The sequence below is a fragment of the Barbus barbus genome, assembly GCF_936440315.1.
Source record: "Barbus barbus genome assembly, chromosome: 1".
Lineage (NCBI taxonomy): Eukaryota > Metazoa > Chordata > Actinopteri > Cypriniformes > Cyprinidae > Barbus > Barbus barbus.
In genome coordinates, this window is record NC_136729.1 from 43,655,118 (window position 1) to 43,671,965 (window position 16,848).

At 34.8% G+C, this 16,848-nt stretch overlaps 2 protein-coding genes and 1 pseudogene across 5 annotated transcripts in view; all 3 read left to right on the top strand.

The window, feature by feature from the left end:
- The first annotated feature begins 508 nt into the window (after positions 1–508).
- Positions 509–9,833, top strand: LOC306874480 (CTD nuclear envelope phosphatase 1A-like). Of its 3 annotated transcripts, none has more exons than XM_079424570.1 (7): positions 509–971; positions 3,911–3,977; positions 4,121–4,239; positions 4,699–4,887; positions 5,019–5,130; positions 7,885–7,969; positions 8,058–9,833. In XM_079424570.1, the coding sequence occupies exons 1-7, from the start codon at positions 858–860 to the stop codon at positions 8,116–8,118; spliced, it is 747 nt and encodes a 248-aa protein (XP_079280696.1). In that variant the 5' UTR covers positions 509–857; the 3' UTR covers positions 8,119–9,833. The 3 variants fall into 3 exon arrangements, 2 of the variants coding, with proteins under 2 accessions (XP_079280696.1, XP_079280697.1); XR_013784625.1 differs by having other exon boundaries at positions 530–971; positions 5,019–6,530; positions 8,058–8,913; XM_079424571.1 differs by having other exon boundaries at positions 535–971; positions 5,019–5,037; positions 8,058–9,301.
- Positions 9,834–11,053: 1,220 nt separating this feature from the next.
- On the top strand, positions 11,054–15,334 carry LOC306871977 (gamma-aminobutyric acid receptor-associated protein). The gene is made up of 4 exons (XM_079420278.1): positions 11,054–11,473; positions 13,356–13,434; positions 14,007–14,125; positions 14,214–15,334. Exons 1-4 carry the CDS (start codon positions 11,384–11,386, stop codon positions 14,277–14,279), a joined length of 354 nt encoding a protein of 117 aa, XP_079276404.1. The 5' UTR covers positions 11,054–11,383; the 3' UTR covers positions 14,280–15,334.
- The window catches only part of LOC306870417, a 6,496-nt pseudogene continuing 4,308 nt past the window's right edge, over positions 14,661–16,848 (top strand). The window contains exons 1-5 of the transcript in view: positions 14,661–14,682; positions 16,231–16,302; positions 16,394–16,518; positions 16,626–16,709; positions 16,769–16,848. The exon at positions 16,769–16,848 is cut by the window's right edge and continues 34 nt beyond it. The product of the transcript in view is annotated as an uncharacterized misc_RNA (transcript). The remainder of the gene's footprint in view (positions 14,683–16,230; positions 16,303–16,393; positions 16,519–16,625; positions 16,710–16,768) is intronic.

The window sequence follows — 16,848 nt, forward strand, 5'->3', positions numbered from 1 at the left end:
CGCATCCAAATAAGTTTTTGCTTACATAACTGTGTATATTTATTATGTAATCTATATATATAAATACAAACGCATGTATATATTTAAGAAAAATATGCTATGTTTATATATATTAAATGTATATAATAAAAATAATAATAATAGAAATGTATATATATATGTACATGTGATTATTTAAGAAATATATACTGTATGTGTGTGTATTTATATATATATATATATATATATATATATATATATATACATAATAAATAAACAGTACACATACATATATTTTGTAAACAAAGACTTTTAGAATAGAGAGTGCTAGAGAGAGAGGGTCAAAAAAGTTAATTATATAATAGATATAAAGAAACCACATAGAATATATAAAGAATAGAGAAAGCTGGTGTTTTTTATATATAGAAAACAAGCAGTTAAAATAGTGTTTTAAATAAAAACAGATGCTAGAGGGTCAAATCAATGAAATGAAACTGATTAGTTTGAGTGAGTATTTGAAATCCTCCGCGGCCACGTGACCGCAAACTTTATGCGGAAGTGACGTCAGGGAAGCGATGGCGGCCCGTGCTGCTCTTTAAACTGTCCTCAGAGGAGAGGAATTGTACTTGTTTCTCTTCGCTTCCTCCGAAAGTGCCGCGGCGGATGGACAGTCGCGCTTCTCTCGGCTGTTCGACGCTCCACTCGGTTTGATCATCTTAGCCAACGAGCACCTGAGAGAGAAACACAGTCACCAGCTCGTATTTTACTCGCGCGCTGTTGTCAGTGTTCCTCCATGCGCTGATTTGAGTCGCTCCAGGTGAAGGTTGGCAGGGTGTTGTCTGCACAGGTGTGTTGTGTTGCTCACGGACTCAGGTGCTATGGTGGACCTGCTGAAGACGCGCCAGTGTCTGCTCGGTGTGCGCACTTTCCTCGGAGTCTCCTCCAGATTATGGAGCTGCTTCTTATACATCCTCAGGAAGCACCTACGGACGGTGAGACATTTACTCCTCATGACACCCAACTTCACTCAGCAGACACCTGCCTGGCTATAGTAATGTGGGTAAAATAATTGTTTTATATTGCTTTAGCAATTATAGAATTACCACAACAAATTAATTCAAATAGTTTACCATAGTATGTTTAAAAACACTATATATTACTATAGTATTTCATGTATCCTTTAACCTTTTGGGTCTCCGTTAAGACCGGTTTTAGTTGTTACACTGATTTTATTAAACATACTTACATTTACAAACTAATGACAGCAGGTTCGTCAGCTTCTAAAATTAGTTAATGTGACACTTTGCTGTGGGCCTAAAGTGTTAATGAGCATTTATCATTAGTGTAAGATACAACCTAAATTAACATCATTTAGACACAAATCAGACAGTTTTACTGTGGAGCAAATTCAGGGTAAGATATGACTTGCTACTAAAATTAGTCATTTTTAGTATATTAAATACGTTTATTTACAACCAGTAAATAAAAATAAAACACAATTTTAAATTCTAAACGTTAAAATCTAAAACGATAATTAGAAATGTTGACTTGACAGCTAACTGAAATAAGTCTGAGTACTAAAATATATATGATATTTTTTAGCATTTTAAGTAATTTTGCTAGAAAAAGTTTTAGCATTTTTATATGTTAATGTACAAAATCTTGTGTGATTTATTACTTGTTTACTGGTTTTTATTTTTATCGTATTTGTTATACTTGTGTTTTTTAATAGTTTTCGCCATGAAAATAGATGCTGACGTGGCATTAAATACAAAATGTACTACTACTTTAGCCTAAAACAATAAGGAAATCATGTCTTGGCATGATTTTTAAAAAATGATATGATATTAATAAATAATATTCTAATTATATTTAGAATTTAAAAGTTAATTTATTACTAATTAATATTATAATATGTGAATATCCAATAGGTCATTGTTTTTTCAGAATTAGCTGATAATTAGCAGATTAGCATGTGTCACATGCTTTAGCTCAGCGTATGTAAACAGGCTGTAATCCCACTGTGCACAACAGCCCTTGGCAATCCAGTTGTGTAATAATCTTTAAGATGATCATTAAGACACAATTATAAAGGCATTACTTGTCTGGGACTCGGATATGGGTGCTGGAGTAGCGAGCGCTTCACTAAACATGCTTTACAGCCACGCAGGCATCGGGTTGGTTCAGACATTATAAATCAAGTTGGGAATAAACAGCCCCCTTTTCAAAGTCACCCTGGCAGTTTCACTCGGCTGTGCTCTCCCAAGTCCCGCTGACACTTTTAGACAGCTGGGAGGGCTAAAGATAGCTCAGAAGAGAGGGATTTAGAGAAAGAGAGGAAGAGTATCCACATTGTGGTGAGCGGAGGGTCCCGGACCTCTTAAAGGGAAAGCCGTCTTGAGTTTGAGCTCAGGTTTATTCCAGATGGTTGCGTATTTGAGTAAGCTGCTAATTGACCAGTTGTGAAATACGCTCTTACGTTCGTTTTTATTAATTCAGGGTCCCCACTGTTACAGACAACCTGGAATTAGCAGCTAAGTTGTCAAACTTTTTAGTAACACACTAGCCTGTAGTTAATATTAATGATCAGCCAATATAAATATAAGCTAATGAATATTTCTATTATGTAGTATTGTATAAATACACTAGTCAGCATTTGAAGTGGATCGAAACCTTTCATCAAAGTTATTCTAAAACCTAAACCAAAATGCATTCTTGTCCTAGGACAGCTTTTTTGATCCTCTTCAGATTTTGACTACTGTATTTAATAGCAATTATTTAAATGTCCATATTAATGCATTAACCAATACATTATTGTTGGTTTGTTTTTTTTGGTTGATGCCATCTTGTATCCTGATGTTAATCCTGATATTAAAAACATAATATTACCTAATAAATATTTAACAAAAATTAAAATGTCAATAGTAAATATTATCAACTAATATTATTTATTATTGATTTTGACTTATTTCCTGATCCTGATATCTAGAGAGCAGTCCAGAATATGAGTCATATTTAGATTACATCAGGTCAAAATTTAAATTAAAATATTACGTATGTATAAGTTAGTAAATATATATTTATATCTTTAAATATCTATCTGTATGTCTACATCTTTAAATATATATTTACTCGGTTCGGGGGTCACGGTTCGATACGATTTCCGTACAACAGGAAAAAAAACAACAAATATAATCTATGCTCCGTTTCTTTTCATTTATTTTGAACAGAGTAGTACAGTAGTAGTACTAAATATATTGCATTTTATATATATGTGTGTGTAATCTGCAGTACATATCAATAACTCAATCCAAAGCAGACAATCGTACAAATAGATAAAAAAAAAAAAACACAAATTCACTTATCACATCACAAACTATACATCTCCGCACTTAAAATATACATCTACATATTTATAAGCATATCTTCACATTTTCTTTGAAATGCATATGCACAGTTACTCTTTCTTATATTTATGGGAACCATATTCCAAGCAACAGAACCTCGACACGGTAAAAAAAAGTTGACCCTTACTCACTTGACGTGTTTTATAATCATGTCCCACATAAACAAGCTTTTCAAAGACAAAACAAGGAGTGTGATACTTGAATAACTTATAAAAAATATAACATTGGCCCGAAGTCGATAATGAAGCACTAGCCTGCTCTGTTCTGAACCATCTGAAGTTTTTTTAGGTGTTTGTCTGAAGCACTTGACCATACCGTAGGGCAGTACTCAAGATGCGATAAAACTAATGAGCACAAGTATTGAATTTGAAGATGCAGCACAAGTATTGAATTTGTTCAAATGTAAACGTTTCATGAAAACCAGTATAGCATGCTAAATAAACTCTAAAAGGAGTGTCTTCTGTATAATACATGTTTTGCATACTGAGGTGGCTGTTTCCTGTTTTGTCTCCTTCCTGTTCTAGATAATCCAGTATCAAACAGTGCGATATGACATCTTACCATTGTCGCCCATTTCCAGAAACAGACTCAGTGAGTATTTCTTTTCTTCTCCTCAAGTTAAAAGGTGCCGGTATGACAACAGAAAGCCTGATCTGAGTGCGAGTTGTCTTGCAGCGTTGCACTTGTGTGCTGTGTTTTCATTGAGTAAGATGTGAGTTTGTATTTCTGTCCAGACACCGTGAAGCGAAAGATCTTAGTTTTAGATCTCGACGAGACGTTGATCCACTCGCATCACGATGGCGTGCTCAGACCTACAGTGCGGCCTGGTACACCGCCAGACTTCATCCTCAAAGTAAGTGCTTGTTTTTATTTGCAGTATTAAAAATGCACATCTGTGAACAAAGGTTACCATGCTCATTGAAAACCTGGAAATATCAGTTATTATGATTATAGGCCAGGGTAATTCTTGGAAATGTCTGTTTTTTCTTTATGCTTAGCTCTTAAAATATTTAATCAGCTAGCAGTTACAAAATAAATGTAATTCATTCATTCCTTATAAGAACAATAACTATTGTTATGATTATCATAATTATCATTAATAATGGTATTATTGGATACACATATTATACTATATTATAAATATAATAATAGTAGTAATGATGTAATTACTATAATTTATTTTCAAAAATAGTACACTTAAAAACTATAATATTAAAATATAGTCATAGATGTGTAATAGTGTTATTTTTTATTATATTACAGTAATAGTACGTTTTTCATTTTTCTGATATAAACTGTTGTTGTTTTCCAGGTGGTAATAGACAAACACCCGGTCAGGTTCTTTGTGCATAAAAGACCGCATGTGGACTTCTTCCTGGAGGTGGCCAGTCAGTGGTATGAGTTAGTGGTGTTCACTGCTAGCATGGAGATCTATGGGTCTGCAGTAGCTGATAAACTGGATAACAACAAGGGAATCCTGAAAAGAAGATACTATAGACAGGTAACCACTGAAACTCTTGAGGTTTCATTTTGCATTAACATTTGCCATGAGAAGAATAAAAATGAAAGAATTAGTAAAGGATATGCAGTTTATGTTTTGTCGTCTTTTTGTGTTGTCTTTATCTTGTGCAGCACTGTACGCTGGATTCAGGTAGTTATATTAAAGACCTGTCTGTTGTACATGATGACTTATCAAGTATAGTCATTCTTGACAACTCGCCGGGAGCATATCGCAGTCATCCAGGTAAGACCAGACCTGATTTCAGCAGCACACTGTAGTGTGTAGCGCTGCTTTTACAGGATTAATGTGTGTGTGTGTGTGTGTGTGTGTGGTTGTCTAGCTGGTCTCCCTGCATGATGTGCTTATGTACTTCAGGCCATTTCACCCTCAACATGTTTATCATGTTCAGCATCACAGCAATGTGAACAATAAGCAAACATCAGATTTAATACAGGATTTATGTTATATTATGTAGTCGTATAAAGACAACTTTACAGAATCCAATTAGTTTGGATAAAAAGAGCCCCTATTAATTTTACTCTGAAATGCATCACTTTATGGAAGAAAATGATAATGCTGGCTTTAACAGTATTGATGCATCACGCATGCATATAATGAATCTAATGTTGAGAACATCTGAACTTTAGGTTGCAAATCTACTTCAAGGGTTATGAAACTGATCGTGGAGAACAATTCAGCGGCAAAGGTTTTTTGTTCTGGTCAATTCCCATCCTATTTTGTTCTTGGCAGTAAATGAATTTATCATGATTATCAGGAATGACGTAATAGAATATGATCTTTGAAGAAGCTGAACAACAGATTTTAATGGTAACAAAAAAAAAAACTGCTAATAAGAGAGGAAACACAACAATGGCTTTAAGTCGATTGTATTTTACACTCAATTTTACAGCTGATGTACAAGCCTCAAAGGTTCCCCCAAATGCACACTGCTGTTCACTATTGCATGCAACAAACAAACAAATATGGGTTTGAAAGCGCACAGCATGTTACACAAATAAACTCCTCTTTGCACAAATAAAAGCATTTGTACTCTGCATTGAAAATATATACAGGGTTTCTGCAGGTCTTAAAAAAAATCTTAATTTACCCCTTCCACAAATTAAGGCCTTAAAAAGGTCTTAAATCAGAGCAGAAAATCTTAAATTCATGGCGTTAAATGTTGCATGCACTGCAATAAGCAAATATCTTCAAATAGCTAAACATTATTAAACCAAGATATGCATGAAATAAGAATGAAAGCCAGCTTTCTCTTTAAATGAACGTTTTCTGAGCCCATTTGCAAATATTTGTTCTGGTTTTAATCAAACTCGCTTAATTTTGATCAGTTGCTCAGAAAACAAGACTCGTATAATTTTGCATCCATCTTTATTTAAGAATCTTTAGACACCGATAAAGACAATAAATCGACAAAATGTCAATATATTGTTTCTTTCAATGTTCTAATTAATAATGAAAAAAAAGGTCTAGAAAAAGGCTTAAATTTACCTGCAGAAACCTTAAAATATGAAGGCACTGTTGCATTTTGAATACATTTTAAAAATATTTTAGGTGTTCATACCAAGAGGCTCTAAAGACCAGTTATGGATTGCATATGTCAGAGACTTAATGAATGCTAACACTAGGTATGTTTACATGCACTAATTTTCGAACGAATCTAATCTGATTTTAGGTTCTGCAAGTTCTCTTTATATGAAGCATTGCAGTCCGATTCACATTTGTTTATATTCCAAACAATATGTCAGCGGATGCATTTAGCACCCAGTCACCACTTTCAGAACTGGAGGAAGACACAGTGATGATGTCACTGGAGCTACTGCGAACATAATGCCTTGACGTGTCTTAAAAAACAAACCTGACATGCATGTTAGAAGAGCTTTTTAAGCAAATATTTATGAACTCTCCAGTGGATGACACGAATATTTACAAAGACATAAGGCATAAGTAAACACACGCATGTTCGTGTGACGTAAAACCTATGTAAACATGCGGATCACAGCCCTGTGCTGGTTTTTTTTTTTTTTAAATCCGACTGAGAAAATAGTCCGATTCAAGCATTTTCTGTTGATTATTCCAGGTCTACACCCTTTTAATTAAATCAATTTCATTTGGATCAAACGTCAGTTGATTGAGGTGTTTACATGAATTTTCAATCTGATTGAGCCATCAATGAACGCAAACGTAGCTGTTGGCTTTTACAATGTGCAACACAAGAACATGTAGTTTAGTATTTCATGACCTTAATGACCATAAAGAAAAAACGCAATCAGTCAATACCACTTATTACATCACTTTAGAGGAACCGATCAATAAATTATTAGCTCTGTCTTGGATAATGCACATTGAATTTGTGATTGGTTTTTGTCACTATTAGTCATAAATTTATTTATTTTGATTTGTAACAGTCAACTGAGAAAATGTTCTTCTCCCCTAGAACGTGTGTTTGTTTTTAATATGTATGGAAGTCTGTTTCTGCCACTGAATAAAAAATGAAAAAGATGATTTTGACTTCTCAGAATTGCTTAAAGGTGCCGTGTGTAATATTTAGGAGGATCTATTGACAGAAATGCAATATAATATACGTAACTAAGTTTTCAGAGGTGTATAAAGACCTTACATAATGAACCGTTATGTTTTTAACTTAGACTGAGCAATTTATATCTACACACACATGGAAGTCGCCACCATGTTTGTACAGTAGCCCTTAAAGGACAAACACTGTTGTTCTTGCAATAAAACACTGACACAATGATGAACAAGTAACACAAATATTCGCAATAACATATCGATTTATTTAATAATTAAGTAAATATAATTGTTTATTTATGATGTAAACTCACAATTGTGAGGGAAAAAAAGTCAGAATTGAGAGAGAAATTCGCAATGACCTCCTTTTATTTATTTTTTTATTCAGTGGAGGAAACAGGCTTCCATAAATATGTGATTATTTGTCAAATATTTCCTGTTTTTTGCCCATAGATAATGCAATACCTATAAAGTCATGGTTTAGTGACCCAAGCGACACAGCACTTCTTAACCTGCTGCCCATGCTGGATGCACTAAGGTAACAATCTAAGTTAGTTAGTATAGTAATAATAATATAGTAAATCTAGTTAACTTGAACCCCACTTCACTTTCTGTTCCCTTTTCAGATTCACGGGAGACGTACGATCCGTCCTGAGCAGGAATCTCCACCAGCATCGACTCTGGTGATCGTCCGACCGAGGGCTTTCCTCAAGTCCGCTCTTCTTTTATTTAATTTTTTATTTTCCAACTGCTTCCCTATTTGACATCTGCCTGTCCGTTCTCCCTCGACTCTTCACCTCTCAGAAACGGCCTTACGTGAGGGGCGTAGGGAGGAGAGTCTGTCCCGAACTCAAAGGGGATGGAAAAGGCAAACTTTTTGGGAAGGTTTTTTTATTCTTTTCCCTTCTTCGAAATGGAGTCTCTGCCTTACAGCTCTACCTATGCTGATCGCGTGTTTGAGTTATGTTTGTGGGATGTGTGTATGAAGACATCTGCTGTTTTTCTTTTTTAAATATTTGAGGCAAGAAAAGCAGACCTTTTCATGACTTGCGTCTTGGGACGTCATACCTCAGTTCTGAAGGAGATCTACTAAACGGATTGGCTCAGACCTGGCCATCAACACTCTGCACATCGAATAGAGTTCACTGGAAAACTGTTGATAACACGGATTATGACAGACTGGTAGATTTCAGGGTTATCATGGTGGAGTTGTATATGCTATTATTGAGGTACTGTCTTGGAAGACATGGGGTTTTAATGACTTCTGTATGTTAGGCCTGTCCAAATTTGTCATGATTATCAGCTTTGAAGAAGCTGAATGACAGATTTTAAGCCTTTCTGCTCTAATTCTTCTCTACAGAATGTATGTGGTTGGTTATGAAATCCTACCACTTGGACGCCTTTTTACAAATGTGTTTTTTTTTCCTGAAAATGTAATAATGGCAAGACTTGAATTTATAAAACTTCATTGTATTGAAGAGCTGACTGAGCAACAGACACCTTTTTTTTTACTCAAGGCCTTGTTGGTTTCTCTGTGCACCTGTCAGATACTAATCAAGTTTCCATCCAGATGTTGCTCTGTTTTGTTATCGACAAAGAGATATGCGTTAAAAAAAACTTTGCTGTCTACAGCCTGCTTCCATCCAACTGGCCTTTTACCGATAAAATTGTGTGCGTCATGACGTCATCCCTAAAAAAACGAATCGTCGCATAAGTTTTGGTGCATCACAAAAAAATATTGCCCTTGAGCTGTTTCCATACATAATTTATCCTATTGTGTAAATTATATGCTAGGCTAGCTGTTCTTCATCTATTTGAAACAACAAAAAAAAAGCCTATATTAAATTGTTTAGGCCTACATAAAATAATTTTTATTAAGTGTCATGATTTTTTTTGTGTACTTTTGCTATAGACTAGATCGACCACTGTTGATAATCAAGCAATGATCATAAACGGTTGGTTGCATTATTTCTGATTAACGTTTATAGGAATGTTCTTTCCAGTTATTTTATTTCTCCTAACCGACGGTCGTTAAGCCATGTTAACCGACAAGATTGTTAAATTAAATTTAAATTGATAGATGGCTTGACCCATTACAAACACCTAAATTTGTTTTCCGGGGATTCATTTTAAACACGCAAAAAGCAGCATAAACAACATGAAGGTGAGGATTCACGCACCTGCAGCACTTCTGCGAACGGAGAAAAACATAAGCTTTTATATATAAAAGAAACAGGCCCATATGCAAAATATATTTTCCTAAATGAATTAAAACGCAGAATTTCGGTTCATTTTTCTGATGCACTCCTGAGAAAGCGGCAGTTTTCCTTTATTTCACAAAAGTAGGCTACGTTTTGTTTTTTATTGTGAATGTACACAAATAAATATTTTGAGTAGTTTTGAGTAATGTCTTACTCGTATATGACCACAAATGAAGGAGTAGGCTAGTGCAAGTTGTCTCCACTTTTACAAGGGAAAAAAACAACAAATTAAAGCTGCAAGCAGCGATGACGGGCCCAAGCCATCAGTGCAACCGCCACGCCCGGTGACATCAGGAAAACGGTGCCCAGCGAGCACACGCATTACAGTAACCCTCTGGCAGTTTGGTTTTAAGGGATACGGCAATTAAAGGGTTAATCCAAACCATCAACTCTGTGAAACACACACACAGAACAACATATAAAACTTTGTAACACTTAAGGTGTCAGTTTTTAACATTCAGAAGTGGCTTGGTAGCCCTTTTCCTGAAGACGTCTGAGCGTGGAGACTCTTGATGCACTGACTCCAGCTTCAGTCCACTCCTTGTGAAGCTCTCCCAAGTGTTTGAATCAGCTTTGCTTGACAGTATTCTCAAGCTTGCAGTCATCCCTGTTGCTTGTGCACCTTTTCCTACCCAAATTATTCCTTCCAGTCAACTTTGCATTTAATATGCTTTGATACAGCACTCTGTGAACAGCCACCCCTTTCAGTAATGACCATCTGTGACTTACCCTCTTTGTGGAGGGCGTCAATGATTGTCTTCTGGACCATTGTCAAGTCAGCAGTCTTTTTGACTTTCATGAGTTTGTGCTAAAGGAGCCCGAGCAAGTATTGAGTGCATAAATGAACAAACTTTAAAGAACTTGAACTTTTCTGTTTGGCAGATCCTTTTTTTTGATTGATCTTAGGAAATATTATAATATTTTGAGATACTGATTTTTGACTTTTATGAGCTGTAAGCTCATCAAAATTAAAACAAAAAAACTTTTGAAATATTTTACATATAATGAATCTAGAATATATGAAAGTTTCACTTTTTGAAATAAGTTAAGATAAAATATGAATTCTAATGAAAAAAATTATGATTTTAAAGAATATGTTCTGTTTCCTTAGGTTATGAGCAATTAGTAATTTTTCTTTTTTTTTTTACAAAGTATACAAAAATATACAAATTTATACATAAAAAGTGTTCATAACCTATTTATTATTTGCTCCAGTGTTTATTTTAGTATGAATGAAATGAGTTTTATTTTTATAATTTATTTTAATTTTAAGTTTTATTAAATCATTCCAGTTAACGTTTATTTAATTTCAAGTAACATTTTTTAAAAGACCTCTGCGTCACTGCGGATACCGGAAGTGAGGGCGGATGGTCATATGACTGGCCGGAGCACCGCTTGTATATCTGCGTGAGCGGAAAAAGTAGTCCGTACCTTACAAACTCGATATCAGAAACGTCTTTAGTAACCGTCGAGCATCTTTAATGAGCCTTGTATCAAATATTTCAAATAGTTTTTCTGTATGTGTGATTTTCGGGAAAATGCAGTTTTGAGTTGACAAAAATAATGTAAATATAGTGTGTCGGTATCAATGCGCAGAAGGGAACGCACACAGCAGCTGTGTGTGAAGCGCTTGGTAACACCTCTCTCTCTGTGTGTGTTTGTAAGACTAATTTACTCTTCCTTTAACAACCATGAAGTTTCAATACAAAGAAGAGCATCCTTTTGAGAAGAGGCGATCTGAGGGAGAGAAAATCAGGAAGAAATATCCAGACAGGGTTCCTGTAAGTCGGTTTGATATAACGTTAGTGTAAACAGAAGCTAGCTTTACTAGTCAAACGTGAAGGGCGTGATATATCGACACGATTTAATCGATTCAGCTGTCTTAAAAACCAAATTCATCTTGTGTTTATTCGTACACGAACGTAAACATGTTTAGCTTTAGTAGCGTTAGCATATGAAGGGCGAAACTGCTGAGGGCCTTGTTTATCTCTCAGCTTCTTTATTATTATTTAAATCAATGTCTTCATCACGCTTTTTCAAATCAAATCTGCTTTGAAAGACGAACAGTTAAAAGTTGTATTGTTTGATCTGCTTTAATCCTCAAGGCTGAGTGAACTCTTATAGTGTTTTTTGTTGTTGTCTTATTTAAACTGCATTTGTGGGCTAAAATAATACATTTAGGACCTTGTGGAAGTGGTGATTCCTTAAAATAGCCCAGATGTCTTACAGTCAACATGTTTACATCCACAAGGCTGGCTTTGTTTACATAACCAAACCAGGAAAACAACAAAACAAGCAATCCTCTAATATAATACCATATAAAACAGTATTGACAGCAGCTGAATCAATTCTTTGAAACACTCAATTTTTACAAATATGATTTTAAGAATCCACTACGGGGTATTTTGTTGCTTTTGTCCTGGTTCATTTCTGACCCTCTAAAGGATATTTTACATATAGCGAAAAAACTGAATATATTTCTGAGAAGCAGCACAGTGGTCTTAAATAGTTATGGGTCTGAAGTGTATCATACAGTTATCTTGTTCCTCATCTGCAGCCTAATTATCAAAAATAGCACCGCTTTTCTCAGATCCTCTTTGCTCTGAGTCAAAAATCACACACATTGGGCTTGAAAAGCAAAAGGAATGAGTAAAATCGATTGAAAGCAAACCAGTAGTTTCTGCCAGTTTCATCTAACGCTGGATTAAAGGAATAGTTCACCCAAGAAAGCAAATTAGCTGCAAATTTCACCTTCAGGCCATCCGAGATGTAGAATCAGAATGAGCTTTATTGGCCAGGTATGTTTACACATACGAGGAATTTGTTATAGTGACAGAAGCTCCACAGTGCAACAGAAAGACAGCGACAGGATAATATAGAATATAATATAGACAAATTATGTATGTACAGGTCAAGTATGTGCAAATTAGAAATGAGGAAAATAAAGATAAAATTAGCGAGTGTGGTGAATGGATAGTGTATTATAATTGTGTGTTCCACGTAGATTACTTTGTTTCTCCATCAAAACAGATTTGGAAACGGAAATGTATCCTCTGCAGTGAATGGGTGCCGTCAGAATGAGTCCAAACAGCTGATAAATACATCACAATAATCCACACCACTCCAGTCCATCAGTTAATGTCTTATGAAGTGAAAAGCTGCTCATTTTTAAGAAACAAGATATTTTAACTTCTGCTCAAAATATTAGTCCATAATTCAGAATATTGCTTCCTCTGATGAAAAAGTGCATCCTGTTATACTCTCATATCAAAATCCACCAACATATTTGTTCAGAACTGTACAGTTGTTGCTTGTTTATTATGGATAGAGGACTTGTATTTTAGCCGGAAGCAAAGATTTGAAGTTAAAAATCTTAATGATGGATTGGTTTCTTACTGTTCACTTCACAAGACATTAACTGATGGACTGGAGTGGTGTGGATTACTTTGATGTTTTTATCAGCTGTTTGGACTCTCATTCTGACGGCACCCATTCACTGCTGAGGCACTGATGGAATGCTACATTTCTCCAAATCTGATGATGGAGAAACAAACTCATCTACATCTTGGATGGCCTGAAGATGAGTACACTGTCAGCTGATTTTGAACTTAACTGTACACTGCATTTTCTACACTCACAAGTGTTTGTTTGATTCTGTATTAGGTAATTGTGGAAAAAGCTCCTAAAGCCAGAATAGGTGACCTAGACAAGAAGAAATACCTGGTCCCCTCTGACCTGACGGGTAAGTGCTTTTATATTTCAAAAGATTTTATTTTAATGATGTTCATGTAAAATGACACTGATTGCATCAGAAGATATTATTATTATAATTGTCTTTTGACCCTGTAACTCTAGCACTCTCTATTCTAATTATTCTCTCTATTCTATTCTCTGTTCTTTAAAAAACTTGCCCCTTTTAGACTTGCACTCTATTCATTTACTCTTTAAAGTCTCTCTATTCTTTTTGTATTCTATTTTCTTTTTTTTAATTATACAATTAAGAAAAAGCAAAAAAAAAAGGCCTCTAACAGTAGCTTTATATAATAAAAAAGTCAAGTCACCTTTATTTATATGGCGCTTTTTACAATGTATATTGTGTCAAAGCAACTGCACAATATCAAAAAAAGGAAACTAGTGTGTCAATAATGTAAAATGAAAATATATATATAAAAAAAAGATTTTCAGTTAGGCATTTCATTATTGAATTCAGTGATGTAAAAAGCACTTGTCATAGCTCTTTTGTTGATTTTGCTTCCATTGTCCTCAAGTCGCTTTGGATAAAAATGTCTGGTAAATGTAATGTATTTTTTTTAGTGGGCCAGTTTTACTTTCTCATCCGAAAGCGAATCCACCTGAGGGCCGAGGATGCTCTCTTCTTCTTCGTAAACAACGTCATTCCCCCTACCTCCGCCACCATGGGCCAGCTGTACCAGGTATTTCTCTCTCTTTCTTTCACTCGGATTGGTTTGTCAATATCAATATGAGTTTGTTCCTCTTATAATTTCACTTTCTCACACACAGGAACATCACGAAGAAGATTTCTTCCTTTACATCGCCTACAGTGACGAGAGCGTGTATGGCGAATAGAGCCAAAGGGAACTGACCCTCATCCCCTCTTTCTTCCTTTTAAAAAAATATATAGACGTCATGCTGGCAGCCTAGGGCTCTCAGAACTGAAGTATCAGATGCACTTTTGCTTTCAGTTTATCATATCTTTTGTGTTTTTATCCTATGGTCTGACATTCAATTCTGATGTTTATTAAGAATTTACCATTTTTTGTTTTTCATGGTTCTTACAAAGCTCTAATACAATAAAAATGCCACTGATACTGTTACAATTTGAGTTGATTTCCGCTTGTATGCAGTTGTGTATCTATTTATAATATGCTGACCGTTCCTAGTCAAGCTCATTTCAAATATTTCTGACCATAAATGAACGTTTGCTCTTCTAGATGGTTTCTAGCTAGCATGTGCAGTCCAGCACTCGCTGGTCAGACAGTCTGCTAAGACTAATATGCTGTCGTTACCTTGATTTGCTTTTATTATTGTACCTAAAAGAATGTAGATGGGTAGATTTATTTTAAGTTGTAAATCTAAAGTGCAAGTTTTATTTGCAGTTTTTTTTTTTAATCTTGGTATTCAGTTGTATTTCTGGTACCCTTGACAATGACCATATAAACCAAGTGCACACCAACTTTGTCTGTTGTCGTTTTATCTCAGACCTGGGGAAATAAACTGCTATATTTAATATGGATGCTCAGATGGAAACAGCTGTGCAATAATTAAATTGTCCGCAGCTATAGTGTCCACAATTGTAGGATGTTCATTATTTCCTTCATAAGTCTCAAATTCATTTATCAGTTTGGCTTCGCTGTGAGATTTTTTGAAAGTACTAAATCTACAAATATATCATATATATTATATGTTTTTCATTCATCGTTGGTTGGTGTGGCAGAGTAGTGTAAACTATAAACAAGCCACAAAACTACAACTCCCATGTTGTGTCCAGTGTCATTTCCGGTTATTTGACGGTTTCAAAATCCGCTTCGCTTTTCATCTGTTGAACCGGTTAACAAATATGACTGAATTATGAATAATATTCGGTTCTAAGAATAGTTAATAAATAACATCTTTAAAAAGCGATCTTGTAGCCTTGTAGTTAACCACACAGATTGCTGATATATAGCACAGTTGTACTCACAGCGACCCGAGTTCGAATCCCGCATCGAGGTCCTTTGCTGATCTCTCTCTCTTCCTAATGCTTTCCTGTCATCTCTCTGCTGTCCTGTCCATATAAGCCTGAAAATTAAATCAGTGTATTATAGTTCATATAAATTTATATTAATATCAATTAGCTGAACTTTAGAATGTTTTTGACCCGCTTAAGAAGGCTACATCTTTATATGTGAACCTGGACCACAAAACCAGTCTTAATTTGTCAAATTTGAGATTTATATATCACCTGAAAGCTGAATGAATAAGCTTTCCATTGATGTATGGTTTGTTATGATCAGACAATATTTGGCTGAGATACAACTATTTGAAAATCTGGAATCTGAGGGTGCAAAAAATGAAGTTCAAATGAAGTTCTTAGCAATGCAATGCATATCACTAATATTTACGGTAAGAAATTTACAAAATATCTTCATGGAACATGATCTTTACTAAATATCCTAATGATTTTTGGCATAAAAGAAAAATAGATCATTTTGACCCATGCAATGTATTAACTAAACTTAGAATCAAGTACATGTGCTTTTGTATGTTAGTCAACACATCAAAATACTTCTTTAAAGCATGACAAAATATTATTAAAAACAATTAAGTAAAACTTTTAATTTGACATTATTACAAAGTACTCTTTTTTTTTATGTACTTAAGTGTGTTGAAATGAATGTCTACTCTCTTTTAAGTGGCCTTTCAGCTGATTAATATTTTATTATGTGCAAGTAATTAAAAAAAATATATACTTTTAAGATTTCAAATGCACCACAAGTGCACATTCAATACAATTAAGCACACATCTTATTCACTACAGTTATTGCAGTGTTTTTCTCCTCCTCCTCTGGTGAAACAGTGACAATTGAACTCATTCAGTTGATTCCTTCAGGTACAACTGATATTATTTCTCAGGTATTGCTAAATTATTCATGTTGCAGACTGAAGATAATGTTATTTGCTTTTGAAATTCCCTTTTGCAGCTGGAGAAATACTGGCCAGTTTTGAAGAAGATGCTCAAAGTTTTCTTTTCCCAGAACCAAAGCTTGTCCCATCTTTCTCTGGAGTAGAGAGAGAGGTATTAATGACACGGCATCCCACTTTTCCTGTATTGATCTACCACACTAATTGAATTGATTTGCTTAACAACAACAACAATGAATTTATGCATTATTAAAATAAAAAAAGGTCTTTAAATTCATTGATTAATTTCAAGGTATCTCTCCAAGATTAGAGTTCTCCACAAAGACAACATTCAGGGAAATCTCCAGTGACAATGGTTTCCTGACTGTTCCTGTGGTAAAAATACAGATTTTGATTGCTTGATAAACTTATGTAAGATGCTTTATTGTCTTTAGAGGGCAATGATGAGAAAAACCTCCAAAAAGTCACAAAAACAGGGCAGCACCTCATCCCGAAGACATCTCTCTGTAGCTCC

Coding starts and splice junctions, on each gene's coding strand:
- LOC306874480 (XM_079424570.1), top strand. CDS start 858: ATGGTGGACCTGCTGAAGACGCGCCAGTGTCTGCTCGGTGTGCGCACT. Junction 4,240..4,698: donor CGCCAGACTTCATCCTCAAA/GTAAGTGCTTGT, acceptor GTTGTTTTCCAG/GTGGTAATAGACAAACACCC. Junction 4,888..5,018: donor AAAGAAGATACTATAGACAG/GTAACCACTGAA, acceptor TATCTTGTGCAG/CACTGTACGCTGGATTCAGG.
- LOC306871977 (XM_079420278.1), top strand. CDS start 11,384: ATGAAGTTTCAATACAAAGAAGAGCATCCTTTTGAGAAGAGGCGATCT. Junction 11,474..13,355: donor AATATCCAGACAGGGTTCCT/GTAAGTCGGTTT, acceptor ATTCTGTATTAG/GTAATTGTGGAAAAAGCTCC. Junction 14,126..14,213: donor CCATGGGCCAGCTGTACCAG/GTATTTCTCTCT, acceptor TCTCACACACAG/GAACATCACGAAGAAGATTT.